Source organism: Papio anubis, chromosome 10 (assembly GCF_008728515.1).
Source record: "Papio anubis isolate 15944 chromosome 10, Panubis1.0, whole genome shotgun sequence".
Taxonomy (NCBI): Eukaryota; Metazoa; Chordata; class Mammalia; order Primates; family Cercopithecidae; genus Papio; species Papio anubis.
The window spans coordinates 92,348,252-92,366,981 of NC_044985.1; the positions used below are offsets into that span (position 1 = coordinate 92,348,252).

Here is an 18,730-nt window from a genome sequence, read left to right on the forward strand (position 1 = left end):
CACATCCTCCAGTGTTTCATGCCAGTTTACCATTGCCATGGCAGCACTGAAAGTTACCACCCCTTTCCACAGCAATGACTCAATGACCCGGAAGTTACCACCCTTTTTAAAAGAAATTGCTATATAATCTACCTCTTAATTTGCATATAAGTGGGTATAAATATGACTACAGAGCTGCCTCTGAGCTGCTACTCTGGGCAGACTGCCTAGCCCTGCTCTGCAAGGAACAGTACTGCTGCTGCTGCTGTACACTGTCACTTCAATAAAAGTTGCTGTCAAACACCACCAGCTTGTCTTTGAATTCTTCCCTGGGCAGAGCCAAGAACCCTCCCAGTCTAAGCCCCAGTTGTGGGCTGCAGCTTTTTCTGTGGTGTTTTTCCAGGCTGTCTTTTTCTTCCTTGGCTAGACAGCAGGCTTCTTTTGAGACTTTAAAATTTTTTTGCCTGTGCCTATTGGTGTTCCAGAGTTTCCAGCTTCTTTTACTCCAAGTTGGGGATGTAGAAGGCAGAAAGAAAACCCAGGGAATTTACCACTATGTTGTTTTCCAGGATCTGTAGCCTGCTCTGCATCATCTCTCTGCCTTTTAGAATATTGTTATATTCATTTTATATATAAAGTGTAGGGCTTTTGTTTATATTTACTGAGAGGAATTGGGGAAAGCACATCAACTCCATCATGCTGGAAGTGGAAGTTCCAGAATCCCTCTTAAATTAATCTAACTTATGGATTTATGGTTACTTAAAAATTGAATAAATGTGAATATTGGGTTAATTATGAAGATTTTCATATCTTAACATTAAAATTGGCATCTGTATTTACAACGTTAGGGGCTTTTAATAAAGTACAAATTACCAAATTACGGCTTCTCTTACCTATCAAATATGTGACAGATTGGAATTTACCATTTTATTTCAAATCATAAATGATCACTTGTCCAGGAAAAATTACTAACATCTATTTTTCTAAATGTAACATTTTGTTTTGGGTACAATTGTTGCTTTTGGAGAAACAGACATTGAAAATGTAAACTGCTCTTCTATTTGAAGTACACTATCATTTTAATGTCATTCTATGTTAAAGAACACTTGTGTCTATAACGAAGGAATAAAAGAAAGCAGTATAAAAAACAAATACTTATTTGCTTTTACTGGAAATGACTGATTTGGTTTGGCTGTGTCTCCAACCAAAATCTCATCCTGAATTGTAATCCCATAATCCCCACATATCAAGGGTGGGAGCAGGGGAGGTCATCAGATCATGGGGATGGTTTCCCCCATGCTGTTCTGATAGTGAGTCTCATGAGATCTGATGGTTTTGTAAGCGTCTGGCATTTCCTCTGCTTGCACTCACTTCATCCTGCTGTCCAGTGAAGAAGGTGCCTCCTTCTCCTTTGCCTTCCACCTTGATTGTAAGTTTTTTGAGGCTTCCCCAGCAATCTGGAACTGTGAGTCAATCAAATCTCTTTCCTTACCCAGTCTTGGGTATTTCTTCATAGCAGTGTGAGAATGGACTAATACAATGACTAAAGATCAATTTAACAGATCATGATTTAGCACATTCTGATCATACTTGCTCCTGGCTAAACTGACCAGCTGTTTTAGAACAAAATATCTTTAGAAGCTATAGTTTATAAGACGCACAGGATCCTGAAAAGGTTATCCCAATAAAAAGGCAGCATGTGCACAGAAACAAATAAAAAAGAATATTTTCAAATAAAAATGGTACAAGGGGTGATTTGAAATATTCACCTTTGATAATTGAAGTTAAATTTCTCTGAATCAAATGTACGGTTCTGAAATTTGGTCACAATTTACACAGTGTTTTCTAGGATCGAAATAAAAGGAAGTAACGGTTTAACTGAAAAAACAGCCACGAAAAAAACAAAACAAAACAAAAAACTTCAGTGGTGCCTGACTGTTTCTAGAGGACGAATGGGAAGGAGTCAATTTTTCCTGCCGTGCCCACTCAGAGACTCATCTGTTTCCAGTTCATTCTTTCTTTTTGATATGTGAGATTTTAGGCTCACTTTCAGTGTATCTACTTATAACTCAGAATCTGTGTTGTATTATATTGATAGATAAACTCTGGTATATATTTCAATCCCCCAAATTAGTTTTTACTTATGCTCTCATTTTCTAAAAAAATCATTAGAATAAGTTTGGGCATTGAGCTATGAATATAATCCAGAAATCTCCAAAACTATGTATCTGACTGTTCACTGAGCGTCTGTTTATGCTATAAATATCTTAGAAAATAATACCCAGCTAAGCATCTCCCAAACTGTGAAACAAATTAATGTTTGTTGTTTTAAATCACAACAATGTTTTGGGATGTTTTGTTACACAGCTATAGGTGATAAATACAGATTGTTTCCTCTTTAAGGTTCTGTTCCTCTGGAACCAACCACTCTTGGTACTAAAAACATTATATCATGTTAGATGGAAGTATAATATTGCAGGAAATTAGTTTTTTCTTTGTATATTATTTTTATTTTTAGTAGTATATTATCTCTAATGTAATTTTTTTTTTTAGTATTTTTTCTTAGTATAATAGCTCTATTTTATTTTTTCCTTAGTCTATTATCTCTAATATAGTTGCCTAACTATATTAAAATTTTCTCACTTCTTCTGGTATGAGATTTTTTTAAAAGGCTAATCAGGTAAAAGTGAAATTATTCTAAAATCTTACACATTGATGGATTTTCAATTTTGATTTCAAATAGCTTGATATCAAAACTCATTTTCAATTAGATTAGAAGGTGAAATAATGAAAGCTTGTATCCTGACTTGGAAAAACATGATGAAAATGTTTGTATTTTGTTCCTTTCTACAGCTGGATTCTGATGGCACCATTACTATAGAGGAGCAGATTGTCCTTGTGCTGAAAGCGAAAGTACAATGTGAACTCAACATCACAGCTCAACTCCAGGAGGGAGGTAAAGATGCCAAGAAAATTTGCTACCCTTGTGCCTCCTATTCGTTCTCATAAAGATTGCACATTTCCTTCCTTCTTTAGTGTTAGGGAGATCCTTATCAGTCAATCCACATTTCCGCGTGGAGGAGTGTACAGCAGAATAACAACACTCTTTTCATCTCTACCCTACATGCTTTTCCTTCCCTGTGGAAAAAGTGACTTGCCTGATAGTGGGTTTGAGAATAGCAATTGGGCATGTGCACGTCAATCTGTCCCTTAGCCCTTTCTTCAGGGTTTGTCTGCCTGTAGAGACCATGCATACTGATTTGCCCTTGAACATGCAGTAAGCTTGGAGGAGTAGGCTCTGTCCCTGTGGACATTGCCTCTATTATAAAATATGAAGTTCAAAATCTACTTCATACTTCTCTAAATGCCAACAAATAATTGTGATTGATTTCTCAATTGTTTATGATCAGAGAATGTGGTCTGCATGACCCTGAGTTTTAAAAATGTGTTGGGACGGCCAGGCGCGATGTGTCACTCCTGTAATCCCATCACTTCCGGAGGCCGAGGTGGGCGGATCACCTGAGGTCGGGAGCGCCAGACCAGCCTGGTCAATAATGGTGAAACCCCGTCTCTACTAAAAATGCAAAAATTAGCTGGGCATGGTGGCGCATGCCTGTAATCCCAGCTACTCGGGAGGCTGAGGCAGGAGAATCGCTTGAGCCCGGGAGGCGGAGGTTGTGGTGAGCCGAGATGGTGCCACTGCACTCCAGCCTGGGCGACAGAGTGAAATTCTGTCTCAAAAAAAAAAAGAAGAAAGTGTTGTCAGTTTTGATAACGTTCCATGTGGTCTTCAAAGGTATGTATGTCCTCTAGTGCCTAAGTACAATGTTTCATAGTGTCCACTAGATTAAGCTTGTTAGTTTTGTGGTTCATATATTCTGCATCCATAATTATTTTAAAAATGTGCTTGACCTATTATTTTCTGAGATAATATATCTTAAAATATGCTACTGTGATGATGAATATTTCAACTTTTCATTGAAAAATTCGCTGGATATTTTTACTTCATATATTTTGAAAATATGTTATGAGGTTATTTAAGTTTAGAAATATTAGATTTCCTGGTGAATTAAACCTTTTGTAGATATGCAGTAGCCCTTTTTATCTCTAGGATACTTTTCCTTCATATTTAAAAAATATGTACAATTTAAAATCACTATATTTAAAAAAATTTAACAACACTAGTTTCCTTCTTTCTTGGTTAGTATCTGTCTTGTATATATTTTCCAATCCTTTAAAAATGTTTCAATTGTGACAAAATATATATAGCATTAAATTTATCATTAAAATTTTTTTCATTGTACTACTCAGTAGTGTTAAGTATATTCGCATTGTTGTGCAGTCTCCAGAAATTTTCCATCTAAATTGACACTCTGTACCCATTAAATAACAACTCATATTTCCTAATTCTTTTATTAAACTTTTCTGTATATTTACATTTCAGGAGTATCTTTTACAAACAGGACACACATAGAGTTTTTCTTGTTATCTATTCTGATAATCTTTGTCTATTAACTGAAAAATTTAGCTCAATCACTTTAATTGTAGTTACTAATATACAGTATTTGAGTTTAATTCTAAGATCTTATTTGGGCTTTCTATTTCACCAGCTCTTCCTCTGCCCTTCCACTTCCCCAGTTCCAAGTCTCTCTTGGATTGAGTGAGACCTTTTACTCATTTTATTCCATCTCCTGCCACCTGCAACTAGTATGGAAGATATGTATTATATTTAATGCTTTTAGTGGTTATCCTAGAAATTTTTCACATATTTAATTTCAGAAAGCTTAAAGTTTATCATTCGCTTCCTTTTTCCAAATAATGTATACAGTTTGAGATACTTTGCTTCCAAATTATATGCTTTTTAGCTCTGCCTTAATTTTGTCTTATAATTTTTCTTCTTTGAATAAAATATCCTTTATTTATTTATTTTTGAATCTTTATGTTAGAATATGTTTACAGTGATCTCAGTTTTTGTCTGTTGGAAAATGTCTTTATTTCAATGTCAACCTTGAAAGATACTTTTTCTGGACATATGATCCTTGGTTAAAAATTATTTGCTTTTAAGATACTTTTTTTTTTTTTTTCTTGCTTCCATTGTTATTACTGACAAATCAATTCTCAGCCTTTGTTGGTGATTAGCTTTTTCTGTCTGGCTCTTTTTAAGAAATCTTTAACATTGATATTCTGCAGTTTCACTCTGTTTCTAGGTATAGATTCACTGGATTTCCTGAATCTGAGTATCTGTATCTTTATTCAGTGATGGAAATGTTTTAGTTATTTTGCCTCTAAAATTTTGCTCTCCTTTATTTTTTCTTTTATCTCCCTCTGGAACTTTAAGAAGACGAATATAGGACCTCCTCATACTACCCTTTGTGTGTCAGTGTCTTATATATTTTCCTTTTCTTTGTTTCTTTACTGCTGTTTTAGTAATTTCTTCAAATATATTTTCCAGTTTGCCAGCTCTTTGTTCAGCTTTGTCTAACAACCATTCAATCCATCCATTAATAAATTTTGATTATATTTTTATTTTCTGAAGTCTTCATATTCAATTTTGATAGTCTCTTGCTCCTTCAATATTCTTTCAAATCTCTTCTTTTTTTTCCTAGACATGCTTTATATGCTGCATATGATAATTGTAATATCTATAGACTTTGCTGATCAATGCTGACTACCACACATGGTAGCTTGTTTCCTTGTGTGTCTAATGATTTGTGATGAGTAACTCATGAGGTTCTTGTTTAAAGTGCATTTCTTTAGAGAAAATTTGTGTTTGCACCTGCAAGGTGCCTAGATGAATTATTGACCTAAGTCCATTTTAAACTAAATTTAGATCACACATGAATATGGGCTTGTGGTTAGAAATGTATAGAGAAGAATTCCCCCTGCCCCCACTGTTTTCTATTCCAACTCCAAATGTAGCCAAGAATGACACAAACCAATCTCTTTCTGAAGGATGGTTTTATTTCTTGTCCACCCACTTAGTGGGAGAAGTGTCATCTTTTGAGGATACTGACTTTCTAGAGGGGTCTCCTGTTCAATTTCTTCACCCCATCAGGCCTCAGGCTCTTCTTTTGTTACCTGAACACCACCAAAACTCTAAGTAAACAGGTTAGTAGAAGCCTCTAAAGTAAACCCCAAATGTAGAGCTTGCTGCTCCTATATTTCTGGCCTACAATCTATTCCTTTACTTTATAGGCAGTTAAGCCATATTTAAAGAAAGAAGGCTTTTGCATTAATATAGCCTTTGTAGATATCTTGTACTAAAAGGAAGCTTTCTGAATGACTAGTCTAGTAGTGTCTGAAAAGGGAATCACTCATGCAACTTCTAAAGAATGCTGATCCTAATATCTTAGATATGGAAATCTAACAAGGAGATACATCGTCATGAAAAAATTTGAAAGCATTATTATCTATGATGGCTGAGTAAGCTGTTCTCTATGAAATCTTATAAACTGTTGAGCTAGAAGATATTTCAGAGATCACCTAGGCCAACATTATCATCGTCAGTGTCCCTTTAACAGTTCAACAAATATTATTATATGCCCAGAGTGTTTTACTTCTGTTGTAAGCTCTGAAAAGTATGAATAAGATTCTGTCTTTTCTCTGTGGGGTTAATGGTTTAATAGGGAAGGCAGGCATCTTTCAGAATGGTGTATAATTTTAGGAACTAAGGTATTTTAACAACTGTAGAACCACTGAAGATGAATCTTAATCAAGGAAGGCTTCCTGGAAGAATAATGATCTCATCTTAAAAGTAAAGAAGTAGTTAAAAGTAAAGAAGATGTGATGAGGGGAAAGTAAGACTGTATTAGTCAAAGTTCTCCAGAGGTACAGAACTAATAGGATATTCATATATATGAAAGGGAGTTTATTAGAAAGAATTGGCTCACATGATCACAGGGCGAATTCCCATGATAGGCCGTCTGCAAGCTGGGGAAGAAAGAAGACAATAGTGGCTCAATTAAGTTCAAGAGCCTCAAAAACAGGGAAGCCTTCAGCCCATGTCCAAAGACCTGAGAGCCCCCAGCAAACCACTGATGTAAGTCCAAGAGTCCAAAAGCCTAAGAACCTGGAGTCTGATGTCCAAGGACAGGAGAAATGGATGGAAGCATCTAGCACAGGGGAAAGATGAAAACTCAGCAAGCCAGCTTATCCCACCTTCTTTCCCCTGCTTTGTTCTAGCCAACCGAGGGTGCCCACCTTCATTAAGGGTGGGTCTTTCTCTCCCAGTCCACTAACTGAAATGTGAGTCTCCTCTGGCAACACCCTCACAGACACAACCGGAAACAATACTTTACCACCTATCTAGGCATCTTTCAATCCAATCAAGTCGACCCTAATATTAGCCATCACAAAGACATTTCAAAAGAGGAAATAGGATGGGCCAAGATAAGAAAGTGTGCATCAGTCACACACCATATGAATTATACAAAAAAGAATAAATTAACTGGTTGTAAACTTAGGTCACATCTAAAATTTGTGAAGATGCAAATGATGTGAAGCATGTAGATGAATAAATACTAAAAGAGAAAAAACACTTTTTTCAAGATCCTTATTTGCATGGAGATCTTTTTCTATGCAAATAAGACAGAATTAAATGTGGTCAAACTTTGGTTTACCTTTCAATTGAAATGTCTAATTATATATAAATTGACTCAAGTGCTCTTTACTTTAAAGTTGTAAAACACTAGAATGATGTTTTGAATTCTCTAGCTAATTTAAGGAATTTTAATTTTTATATTCTTCTAAAATTAAGAGATGCGTATCAAAATATTTAGGAGTGAGCTGTCAGACTGTCTATACTTTGAAAATCTGTAGCAAAAAATAAATTAGATTAACTATTGCAAAATATTAGCAGCTGCCAATTCTAGGTTATGAGTATATGATTTTCTGTTTTATTTATGAAAGATTTTTAATAAAAGAATGTAAGAACATAAAAGTTTTCCTAATGTTTATGAAAGAGAGAAAAGGATATATAAATGCAAATATTCAGCTATAAAACTATTCAAGTACTTAAAAAACAAAGACCAAAATATTATTGATCCAAAATATTATTATTTCAAGTGTGGTCACATTTTATTTGAAAAGAGAAAAACATTCTCCAAATTTTAGATTGTTCTGTGTAAATGTCATGTTTTGACATACTTCACTCATAATTAGTTTGTCCTGGCACACAAAAATAATTACAGAGTTATAATTAATGGTACTAATTTATAAAGAGAGATTGGGAACCGTTAGTCAATTAATTAGATCCTTGCCAAATAATGCAAGTATTAACTCACATTGGATGGCAATGATGATCAAGGAGAGAATGCTAGTTAAGATCTTTATTTTTGGGCGGGCGCAGTGGCTCACGCCTGTAATCCCAACACTTTGGGAGGCCGAGGTGGGTGGATCACCTGAGGTCAGGAGTTCGAGACCAGCTTGACCAATATGGTGTAACCCCATCTCTACTAAAAATACAAAAATCAGCTGGGCGTGGTGGCAGGTGCCTGTAGTCCCAGCTACTTGGGAGGCTGAGACAGGAGAATTGCTTGAACTCGGGAGGCAGAGGTTGCAGTGAGCTGAGATGATGCCACTAACTCCAGAGTGAGATTCCGTCTCAAAAAAAATTTGTATTTTCTATGTGAGGTTCATGGTGTCTTCATTTTTTTCAACCTTTTGTGAATATTCACTACTCTCTTTGTCAAAGAGCAACCACAAAAATAAGCATGATCCACAGAAATATTTTGGGAGACTGTTGGTTTTCTAAAAATTGGGCAGCATGTCCTTGTGTGTACATGTGTGAGGTGGTATCTTGTAGGGAACGAGAAAAACTGTCCCTTTTAGAGTAGGAGGAAAAAAAAATTTTATAGCAGTTTTAAAAGTATATAATTATAGAATAAACTGGCCATTGGCTTTTGCTAGAAAATAGCACATGACATTGCAGCATACATTTTGGAGGGATAGCTAGTTGCCAAGAAATAAGAATGTGTGTCCAGGTCCAATTTATGTAGAATACACAATAGATACTGGGCACATACTGACTGGGCAGTCCAGATATATAAAGACATGTGACTTATTAATGAAAAAAGGCGAATTGAAAGATATCAAGATACAGTGTTGAGGGCAAAGTTGTTGGGAGAGGTGGAGTCATTACATTCTGTATAAATGAAAATGAAAACATACAAACAACAAAGCATATAATGGTGGAAAGAGAGGCAGGTGGAGCTGTGCACCAGAAGCAGGAGCCAGTAGGGTGGGCTCCTGCCTTGCCTGTGATATGTAAAGCTCAGGCTTTTATTATGTGAGCAAAGCAAGACTTTTTCCAAGAAAATGTTTTTGGAAAGACATTTTCTTTCCTTATTGCTTCGGCAATGCACAAAGCAAATCAAATATTTGCTTCTGTGTGATATGGTGGACACTAAGAAGTTAATTTGGGGTTCATAACTGATTTTTTTTTTTCTGTAGAGATGAGTGTTTCTGTAAGGTTCTGTTATGCTGACTGTTTAAAACTGAGCAAACAACTTGACAACATGAACATTAGCTAGAACAAAAATCTTCAGCACAGTTAGTGTAACTGGTAACTAAAAAATTGAGAGAGCTATAATGGGTAGTACTTGTGGTGGCAAGTAACTTCTACCCTAATACCTGCTGTTGTGCCTGTGTATGCTGTGTCACATGGCAGAAGGGACTTTGCAGGTGGAATTAAGGTTCTGGACCTTAACGTGAGGGAGCTTATTTTGGGTTATCTGGGTGGGTTCCATGTGACCATATGGGCTCCTTAAAGTGGAAGAGGAAGGCAAAAGAATCAGAGTTGAAGCAGAAAATGAGAGAGGAGGAGAGATTAAAAATGTGAGAAGGACTCAACCTGCCTTGCTGACTTTGAAGATGGAAGAAGGGGGCCATGAGCCAAGGAAAGCAAGCAGCTTCTGGAAGTTGGGAACAGCTCTCAGCTGACAGCTGACAGCAAGGAAATGGGGACCTTGGTTCTATGTCTGCAAGGAGCTGAATTCTCCCAACCACGCAAATGAACAAGGAGAGAGATACTCCCTCAGAGCCTCCAGAGAGGAATGCAGCCCTGCCCAGCCCTTGATTTTGGCCTCACGGGTCTACAAGGAGAGAAACAGCTGAGCCCAGCAGACTGTTGACCTACAGAAATAGTGAAAAAACACATTTCTGTTATTTTAAGCTGTGAAGTTTGTGGTAATTTGTTACAGTAGTGACAGAAAACGAATACAGCAGTCATTGAAGGTATCTCTTTTTGAGAAGTTAGGGTATAATTTGGCTGACAGGTTGTCTTCCTGGAAGTTCAGGTCATCACTAATCGAAAGGAGTCCTGCAAGAGCACAGAGAATGGACACTGAATATTTGTTAATCCTCCACCAAGTGCCAGGTGCATTCCAGGAATGTGGCTAAAGCTTGAGGCAAAACAGGCAAAAATCTCTACCCTCAGGTTTCTTAAATTCTGTGACTTAGGAATATAATAATACAATAACACCCAATACTGGAAGGTGATGAGAACTCAGGTGAAAAATACTGCAGGAAAAGGTATAAGAAACATTTTGGGATGCAATTTTAGATGAGTGTGTTTACTCAGAAGTTGACATTTGAGTGCAAATATGTAGGAGGTAAGGGAATAAGTGTGTCTGGGTGAGAGGGCAGATTCTGTGGGCACGTCAGGCCTTATAGAAATTTATGTTTTGAGATGGGGAGCTGTTGGAAGATTTGGGGCTATTGTGTCAAAAATAAAGGAAAGAAAGTGTGAAGCAGGTTTACTGTGCACTAGTTACCAGCTTGTCTGAGTCCAGTGAGGCAGAATACCCAGCGCATGAGATATATGAAACGGGTTTATTACTCACAGGTAGGCAGCAAGGAACAACAGAAACCTAGGAGTCCTTGGGAACTGGTGCTCCACAGTTTGGGAAAGCTGCGTGGGCTGGATGGAATCTCAACTGCTCATGACCTGTGTGCACCACAGCAGAGGGACCCCACAAAACAGCCCAACCCTGGTTATATACCTCAGGGAACACACAGTGCACGGGGCTAATGTCTGGAGACATCCTGTTTCTGGGAGGGCCTGCAATGGAGCCTGGACTGTTCTAGGCAGTTCCTCACCCCTTATCTCAGCATGTTGCATTCCCAGCACATTCTACAGTTATTCTTGAGAACTACAAGAAAAGGGGGCAGGGAGAATTGGGTTCATTCAATGCCACCCAGAGAACTGTCCTGCAGAAAGAAATGTTGGAATCAGGAGGGCCAGTCCTGGACTGTTGCACTCATTCAGGTTGGAGATGAAGTGGCTTGGACTATTGTGGTGGCAGTGGATGTTGTGGGAAGTGATGAAGTTCTGGATTCATCTTGAGAAGAGTAGAGTTTATGAGAATGTCGTTGGAGATGAATGTTAGACTCAAGGAAAAGTATTGGTAAAAAGATAAACCTGAATCTTGGGGCTTGCCAGTGAAGTGTGCTGCTTTAGGTGTTATGTTCTTTAAAAACAGTTTTCAAGAATCTAGTGTAAAAATGTAGCTACAACTACGATGGTCAGAAAAACTTCACCACAGAAGTAGTTCACAATGATTTCCAATGTTTCTTATAAATTAATTGCTATAGCTACCATAACTAGTATGCTGGAATGATTTGAGTATTTTTGATGTATGCAAAGCAAATGTTCCTATGAATGGGCCTTTGATGAAGCCACACAGATGAATTTTGGGACATTTGCATCATATCTATCCTATCTAGTTTCAAAAACTACCAATTTTTTTTTAATTTTGCTACAGACAATGACCTAAAATTTTGTATTTTGAATGCATTTGTTCTCTGGTTCCAACTACATTTTTCTTTGCTTATTTGCTTCAATTTTTTTCTCATTAGAAGGAAATTGTTTCCCTGAATGGGATGGACTCATTTGCTGGCCCAGAGGAACAGTGGGGAAAATATCGGCTGTTCCATGCCCTCCTTATATTTATGACTTCAACCATAAAGGTAGTGAATTTTTATGTAATGATTAATTTAAAACAAACATTTACTTGTCCTTTTTCTTGGTAATAGATTCTAAGGGAACTGAGCAATCTCAGCATCTTTCATGTCTTTACAGGAGTTGCTTTCCGACACTGTAACCCCAATGGAACATGGGATTTTATGCACAGTTTAAATAAAACATGGGCCAATTATTCAGACTGCCTTCGCTTTCTGCAGCCAGATATCAGCATAGGAAAGGTAATGGAATTTTTCTATTTGTGAATTCCTAAGGGAAAGCAGAATAATGTTTTAATGCAATTCTCAATTGCCAACCATTATATATAAAAACCCTCTTATTCCACGACACAAGGATCATAAAAGGTAAAAGCAATGTTGCGATCCTTTCAGATGCATATCAATCATTCTGGTATTTTCTATAGCCTAGAGCTACCGGACTGAGATACATACATCCATACTTATACCTGTGTGTGTATTATGTTTATTATGTTACATTACATTGTTTACATTGCATTACATTATGCTGTATTATGAATAAAAATCCCAGTAGGTAGTTAGTAATATGATTCATGATTTCTTCTTAGTTACGTATGAATGGCTACATCTCATCTGTATGTTCCAGAAGGACTTTTGCATTTTAGAGGTGTATTTTCCACCTCATAAGATTTACCAATAGATGATTTCATTAGCATATAAAAGATTAGAGTTGTAGGATTAAAGGGGAGCAAGGGGCGTCATATAATTCTTCCAGCACAATATATTAATTTCAAAGATGTGAGTCAACTGAGAACCAGAGATTAAGTGTTAGTCAAAGTGACATAGCTCGGTGACAACAGGGTTTAAAGTAGAGCCCTTACGTCCTAATTTCACATCAGGGCTGTTTCCAATATAGAAATCATAGGTAAACTTTGGGATATTTTAGAGAGTTACTTTTAAGTTATAAAAGTTGGTTTAAAAGTCATGTTTAAATTTATACCACTTAGACCTCGTGAGTAAAAATGCATGATGATATATGCATATGATGCTAAGAGTTAATGTGATAAAATTAGTGTATAAATGATCTTTATGAAAACCCTGAGAATAGTCCATCATACAAAAACTCTTCAAATTTTTGGCATATTTCTTTATGTCTGGTGATGTTTTGGGGAGGTAGGGAGGCAGAACAGCAGCAAGAGAAGTAGTGAGTTGAAGGTTTCTTTGTTTGATTTTGCATTAATAGAACTTCCTGTCTTAACTTTCTACCTTAATGAGTTCTTTAGGAATTGGCTGAAAGACTTTCAGTTATCTGTTTAATTGTTGAAAAGCTTCTTAGATAAAATAAGTCAATATGAGGAGATTGTTAGGTACTCTACAATGGAACTAATGTCAACATTCAGTTAAGCTAAAATGCTTCAAAATAATTTCAGTCTCATTGACAGAAATAAACATTCACTGATACTTAGTGTACTCTGTGATTATCTTTATTTTTGCATTACATGATGAAAAATGCAAACCTTTCAGAGCTGTTAATGGCCATTAAATTAAATCATGGTTTTATTTATACTGAACTCTAATCTTAAAACCATTTTCTGTGATTACTGTGTATTTTAAGAATAAAAATAACTAAAGATGGTTGATGTACTCAATATATGTACTAGTTTATGTAAAATAATTTAAAAGTTAATAGAAAATTTGAAGAATTGTGTTAGTATAATTTAATCTCAATTAAAAACACAAAGAATGTTTTCTATTGTTTGTAACCTTTAAGTATAATTTGGGAAAACCCAAGAAAACAAAATATGTCTAATAAGAACACTAGATATCTCCTGAAGTTTTGACGCACTGTAGGGCAAAATGATGTTACTTATTTATGAGATATAAATTATTAATAGCTAATAAAATTTTTTTATAAAGAAGGAAAAGCAAAAAACTAAAAAAGTGTACATTTAGAATAAATGCCACATTTTTGTCAGGAAAACAAGACTAAGATATTTTTGAGCACTATTTTTTTTTCTCTACATTTTCATATAGTTGGCATGGCAAAATAAGACAATTATTTTAGTAAAAAAAAGGGAAGGAATTCTAATAATAAGTGACAAGATTATTAAATTTTTTAGAGTGTGATATTTAAAACAGTAGCATACCGTAGAAACTACCATATAATACATCTCCTATCCAATGGCTGGATTTACTTTTGGAAAGCAATTTAGCAGTATATATTTAAAAACTTCAAAGGAATCATATTTTTTGATCTTATAAATTTACTTCTAAAATCAAGCATAAGGATTTAGAATGGGGGAACTGAATGGGAAAAAATGTTCATCAAACAAATAATTATTATAATAAATGTTTCAACGAGTTTACATTTCTAATGAAGAACTGGTTAAATAAGCTCAAATATATGCATATAAATGTTATATAGAGTTTGCAGCCTTAGGCAATTATTTTGTCTCACAAAAAATTCAGGAATAAACTTGTATATAAATGGAGAATGCAGATGCTTAAAATAATAGGCAATACTTCACAGAAATAGAATGAAATGAAATACATGAAGTACTAGCTGGGCATGGTGGCCTGTGTCTGTAGTTGCAGCTACTTGGGAGGCTGGGGCAGGAGTTCAAGATCAGCCTAGGCAACATAGGGAGATGCCATCTCTTAAAAATAATTAACAACAACTTCAAGATATATGTGAAGTACATGAAGTACTAACAGTGTTTCTTTCTGATTGGTTAGAATTTGTAAGATTTTTTTTCCTCCTCTCTTTTATATTTTACACATTATTCAAATATTTTCTACGAAAAGTTTTACTATTTTATTAAGAGAAAATAATAAGTAGTAAATAATATTTTTTAAAAAGAAACAAGAGGCAAAGTCTTCCTGCTTCCAGTCAGATTATAGGCAGTTGCAACAATAAGTTGAGTTATATGCAAAATTAATAATTTGTAAAAATGAGTTGAGGATACCAAGAAATCTAAATGAACTAAATTCCAGCAATGGGCAAGCCCTTCCTATGAGAGAAGAGAAACATGGCTGCATGTATCCCTAGGACCACAGTAGAAGGGGAGAAAACAGGCCATTGAAGGGGATAAAGAGAAAAGAGACAAGCTTTTATACCAACTTTTAGCAGACAAGGGCTGGCATAAAGGCTTAGAATCCCAAGGAGTAAGCCCTAGTCTTAGTGAGCTATGATCCACCAGGCAATTCTTTGCTGTGAGGTCTTAAATGAGTGCATGGGGAAAGTATGCCAAAGGCTGGGGCAGGCAGAGGGCTCAGAGAAATTCCTTGAGATGTGCACAGGGCTCTCACAGAATGAAAGGCAGCAGCTGGCTGAAGGCATGGATCAGGACAGAAGAGCTGAGAGGCATCTCTTGAGGCACATGGGGCCCTCGCTAACTGCATGACTGATGCAGCCCACAGGCCAGGAGAAGGGCAGGGATGCTGAGAGAAATCCCCTAGAGATGCACAGTTCTCACTAAGCTCAAGGCAGCAGCCAATTGCAAGACCAGGCCCCTGGAAGTTCTGACTAATGACCTTCAAGTTGGGGTTCCCACATACCCCTCTTTAGGCCTGATTAATTTGCTAGAGCAGCTCACAAAACTCAGAGAAACACTTACATTTACTATATATTATTATAAAGGGTATTTTAAAGGATACAAATAAACAGCCAGGTGAAGAGACACATAGGGTGAAGTCTGAAAGAGTCTGAAGTGCAGGAGCTTCTGTTCTGGCGGAGTTGAGGTGCATCACCCTTCTGGTAAATGGATGAGTTCTTGTTCACCTTCCTGAAAGCCTCTGTAAGTTCAGCTGTCTAGCAGCTCTTTATATCCCATTTTCTTGGCCCTTTTGTGGAGACTTCATTGGATTGGCCTGATTGAAACATGGAAAACCCTTGCTGGGTTTCCCCATTCAGTCTATTAGTGTTAGATTATATCCTTGTTATCCAATCACATTTTTACACCATTGTCCAATCTTAAAAGATCCCATACTGTATAATTCTACTTATATGACATTTATGAAATGACAAAATTATAGAGATAGAAAACAGATTAAGGGTTTTCAGGTGTTTGGGATAGTGGAGAGGGGGAGGTGTCACTATAAAGGGTCAGAACAAGGGAGAACTTTGTGCTGGTGAAATTATTCTGTACTTGATTTCAGTAATGGTTATGAAGATGTACATATAATAAAATGACATACAACTATAAATATGCGCATTGCATCAATATTAAATTTCTGGTTTTGATATTTTAGTAAAATTATGTAAGATGTAAGCTTTGGAGAATACTGGGTGAAGGGAACCTGGGACTTTTCTTACACTATTTTCTACTTCTTTTAAATCTATAATTATTTTAAAATGAAATAATTGAAAAGGAATGAACCATTTATACAGGTAACAATATCAATGAATATAAAAAACAGTATATTGACCAAAAGAGTTTATACTGTATCATGTAATCCTATGAAGTCTAAGAGTAGCCAAGAAGTGTATGAAGTATGTGAACAGAGAAAGCTAATTTGTGGTGACAGATATTGAACAGTGGCTTCCTGGGGGTGGATGGTGGGTGTTTTTTTGACTAGCAAGGGGCACAAATGAACTTGGTTTGTCAAAACCTATCAAAATGCTCACTCCAGATATCTACATTTTATTGCATTCTAATTACAGCTCAAAAAAGTTAAAGAGAATTAGAAATAAGATTCCAAAAATGACATGCTATTTCTTTGCCAGTTTATTGGTAAAATAGTCCTATATCATACATGAGCATCTCTTCCCTTGCAGCAAGAATTCTTTGAACGCCTCTATGTAATGTATACGGTTGGCTACTCCATCTCTTTTGGTTCCTTGGCTGTGGCTATTCTCATCATTGGTTACTTCAGGTGAGTGATGCCCATCACTTTCTCCGTGAAGGGACACATTCTCTTTTCTATCCAGAGAAGACATAGTGGTCTCACAATATTTTCCAAATGTTTTCCTCAAACGCAAGTTTTCGAATTCAGCCTAATGTTGTTATATTATTTGACAATTAATTTTTCATGACAAATTCAGGGTTCTTTGTTTAAAAACTTAAAGCATCAAAGTAGTATGAAACCTTTAAGCCAATAAGTATGTATTGCAGTATGTTTGTTGCAAAGTGAGACAGCATCTAGTTGAATGAGTTCCCAAGTGATTTTGGTGCTATTGGACAAAAATTCATCTTAAATAATCCCCCAAATTATTGGATATCAGCACATAAAGAAACAATATTTATTGTTTTTGTTATGGGTTATTTTTTATACACTTTAACATGTGTCCAATTCCATTCAACTTAATCTGAATCATTACAAAATTTTGAGCACCAATTCAGTCGGCCCTTCATATACCGGGATTTCACATCCCCAGATTCAACAGACTATGGATGGAAAATACTCAGAAAAAAAAAAAAAAGTTTGATTGTGTTTATCCTGAACATTTACCTACCTATTTTGGGGTCATTTTTCTCTAAACAACACAGTATAACATCTACTTACGCAGCATTCACGTTGTATTTGGTATTGTAACTAATCTAGAGATGATTTAAAGTAACAAGATGATGTGCATAGGTTATATGCAAATACTGCAGTATATCATATAAAGGACTTGAGTATCTGCAGATTTTGGAATTTGTTTGGAGTCTTGAACCAGTCCCTGCTGGAGGGGAGCAGGCTGGCTGGTGGTGGCAGCAGTCACCGTGGGTATTTTCCCCCATTTTAAATTTTATCCATATTTAAATACTGAATATTTCTCTCCATAGACGATTGCATTGCACTAGGAACTATATCCACATGCACTTATTTGTGTCTTTCATGCTGAGAGCTACAAGCATCTTTGTCAAAGACAGAGTAGTCCACACTCACATAGGAGTAAAGGAGCTGGAGTCCCTAATAATGCAGGATGACCCACAAAATTCCATTGAAGCACCTTCTGTGGACAAATCACAGTATGTAAGTGTTTTCACCATTTTCTCTCATTACTAATTTGTATAACATTACAAATAAGTACAATTTTACAGTCCACTAAACATGTTAACTTGCTTTTGCTTATCTCTGAACTAACTAAAATGGATTATCAATTTGTATAGTGATGTTTTCTCCCTCAATTCTGTCCTTTCATGTCTAATCAATCATCATTTTATTAAAAGTTCTTGGGTTTTTTCCTCAAGAATATTCTGGAATGGAAACTGCAAAATGCTCAAGATTGGAATGGTATTTGGTGTAGGCACCACAGCAACTGTCATGGGCCTCACCACTTTCGAAAGTAAAAATCCATCAGCAAAACCAGAAGCTTGCAATTTAAAAGCCCATGATATTTAGTCCCTTTATTAAATACTCAATGACTTGTTCCAATATAAAATTTTATGTTACTTGATTCTGCTCTTGAATGTCCTGGTGGTAGTAAGTAGATTGATCCAATGATTCACTCAATTAGATCACTGAAGCAATACATCTGATATTAGGTATGGTTAATTGTCTTGATGGTGTGAATTAATACCGCGTCTGGATCTGTGCCTTTGCCCTGTAACTTTATAATCCCTGCTGATTCTGATTCTGGGCTGGCACTGTGACTTGCTTTCTCCAACAGAAGGAAGTGGAAGCAACAGTGTACCAGTTGAGAGTAGACCTCTAATAAGTGAGCCTAGCCGAGACAAGCCTAGCCCAGATCAGATGAACTACCCAGCCCATCCACAGATTTATAAGATATGTTAAATATTTACTGTTTAAGTCACTAACTTTGGGGGCAGCTTGCTTTGCAGCAATAGCTGCATAAAAAGACCAAAATAAAATAAATTCAAGCTAGAAA

General features: G+C 36.2%; 1 protein-coding gene across 4 annotated transcripts in view; it reads left to right on the forward strand.

The window, feature by feature from the left end:
• The window catches only part of PTH2R (parathyroid hormone 2 receptor), a 131,423-nt gene that overhangs the window by 64,110 nt on the left and 48,583 nt on the right, over positions 1 to 18,730 (forward strand). For all 4 annotated transcript variants that reach the window (XM_017946890.3, XM_009182935.4, XM_003907890.5 and 1 more), the window contains exons 2-6: positions 2,833 to 2,935; positions 11,836 to 11,946; positions 12,059 to 12,180; positions 16,694 to 16,791; positions 17,685 to 17,874. In XM_017946890.3, the coding sequence (XP_017802379.2) occupies positions 12,103 to 12,180; positions 16,694 to 16,791; positions 17,685 to 17,874 (366 nt within the window). In that variant the 5' untranslated portion in view covers positions 2,833 to 2,935; positions 11,836 to 11,946; positions 12,059 to 12,102. The remainder of the gene's footprint in view (positions 1 to 2,832; positions 2,936 to 11,835; positions 11,947 to 12,058; positions 12,181 to 16,693; positions 16,792 to 17,684; positions 17,875 to 18,730) is intronic.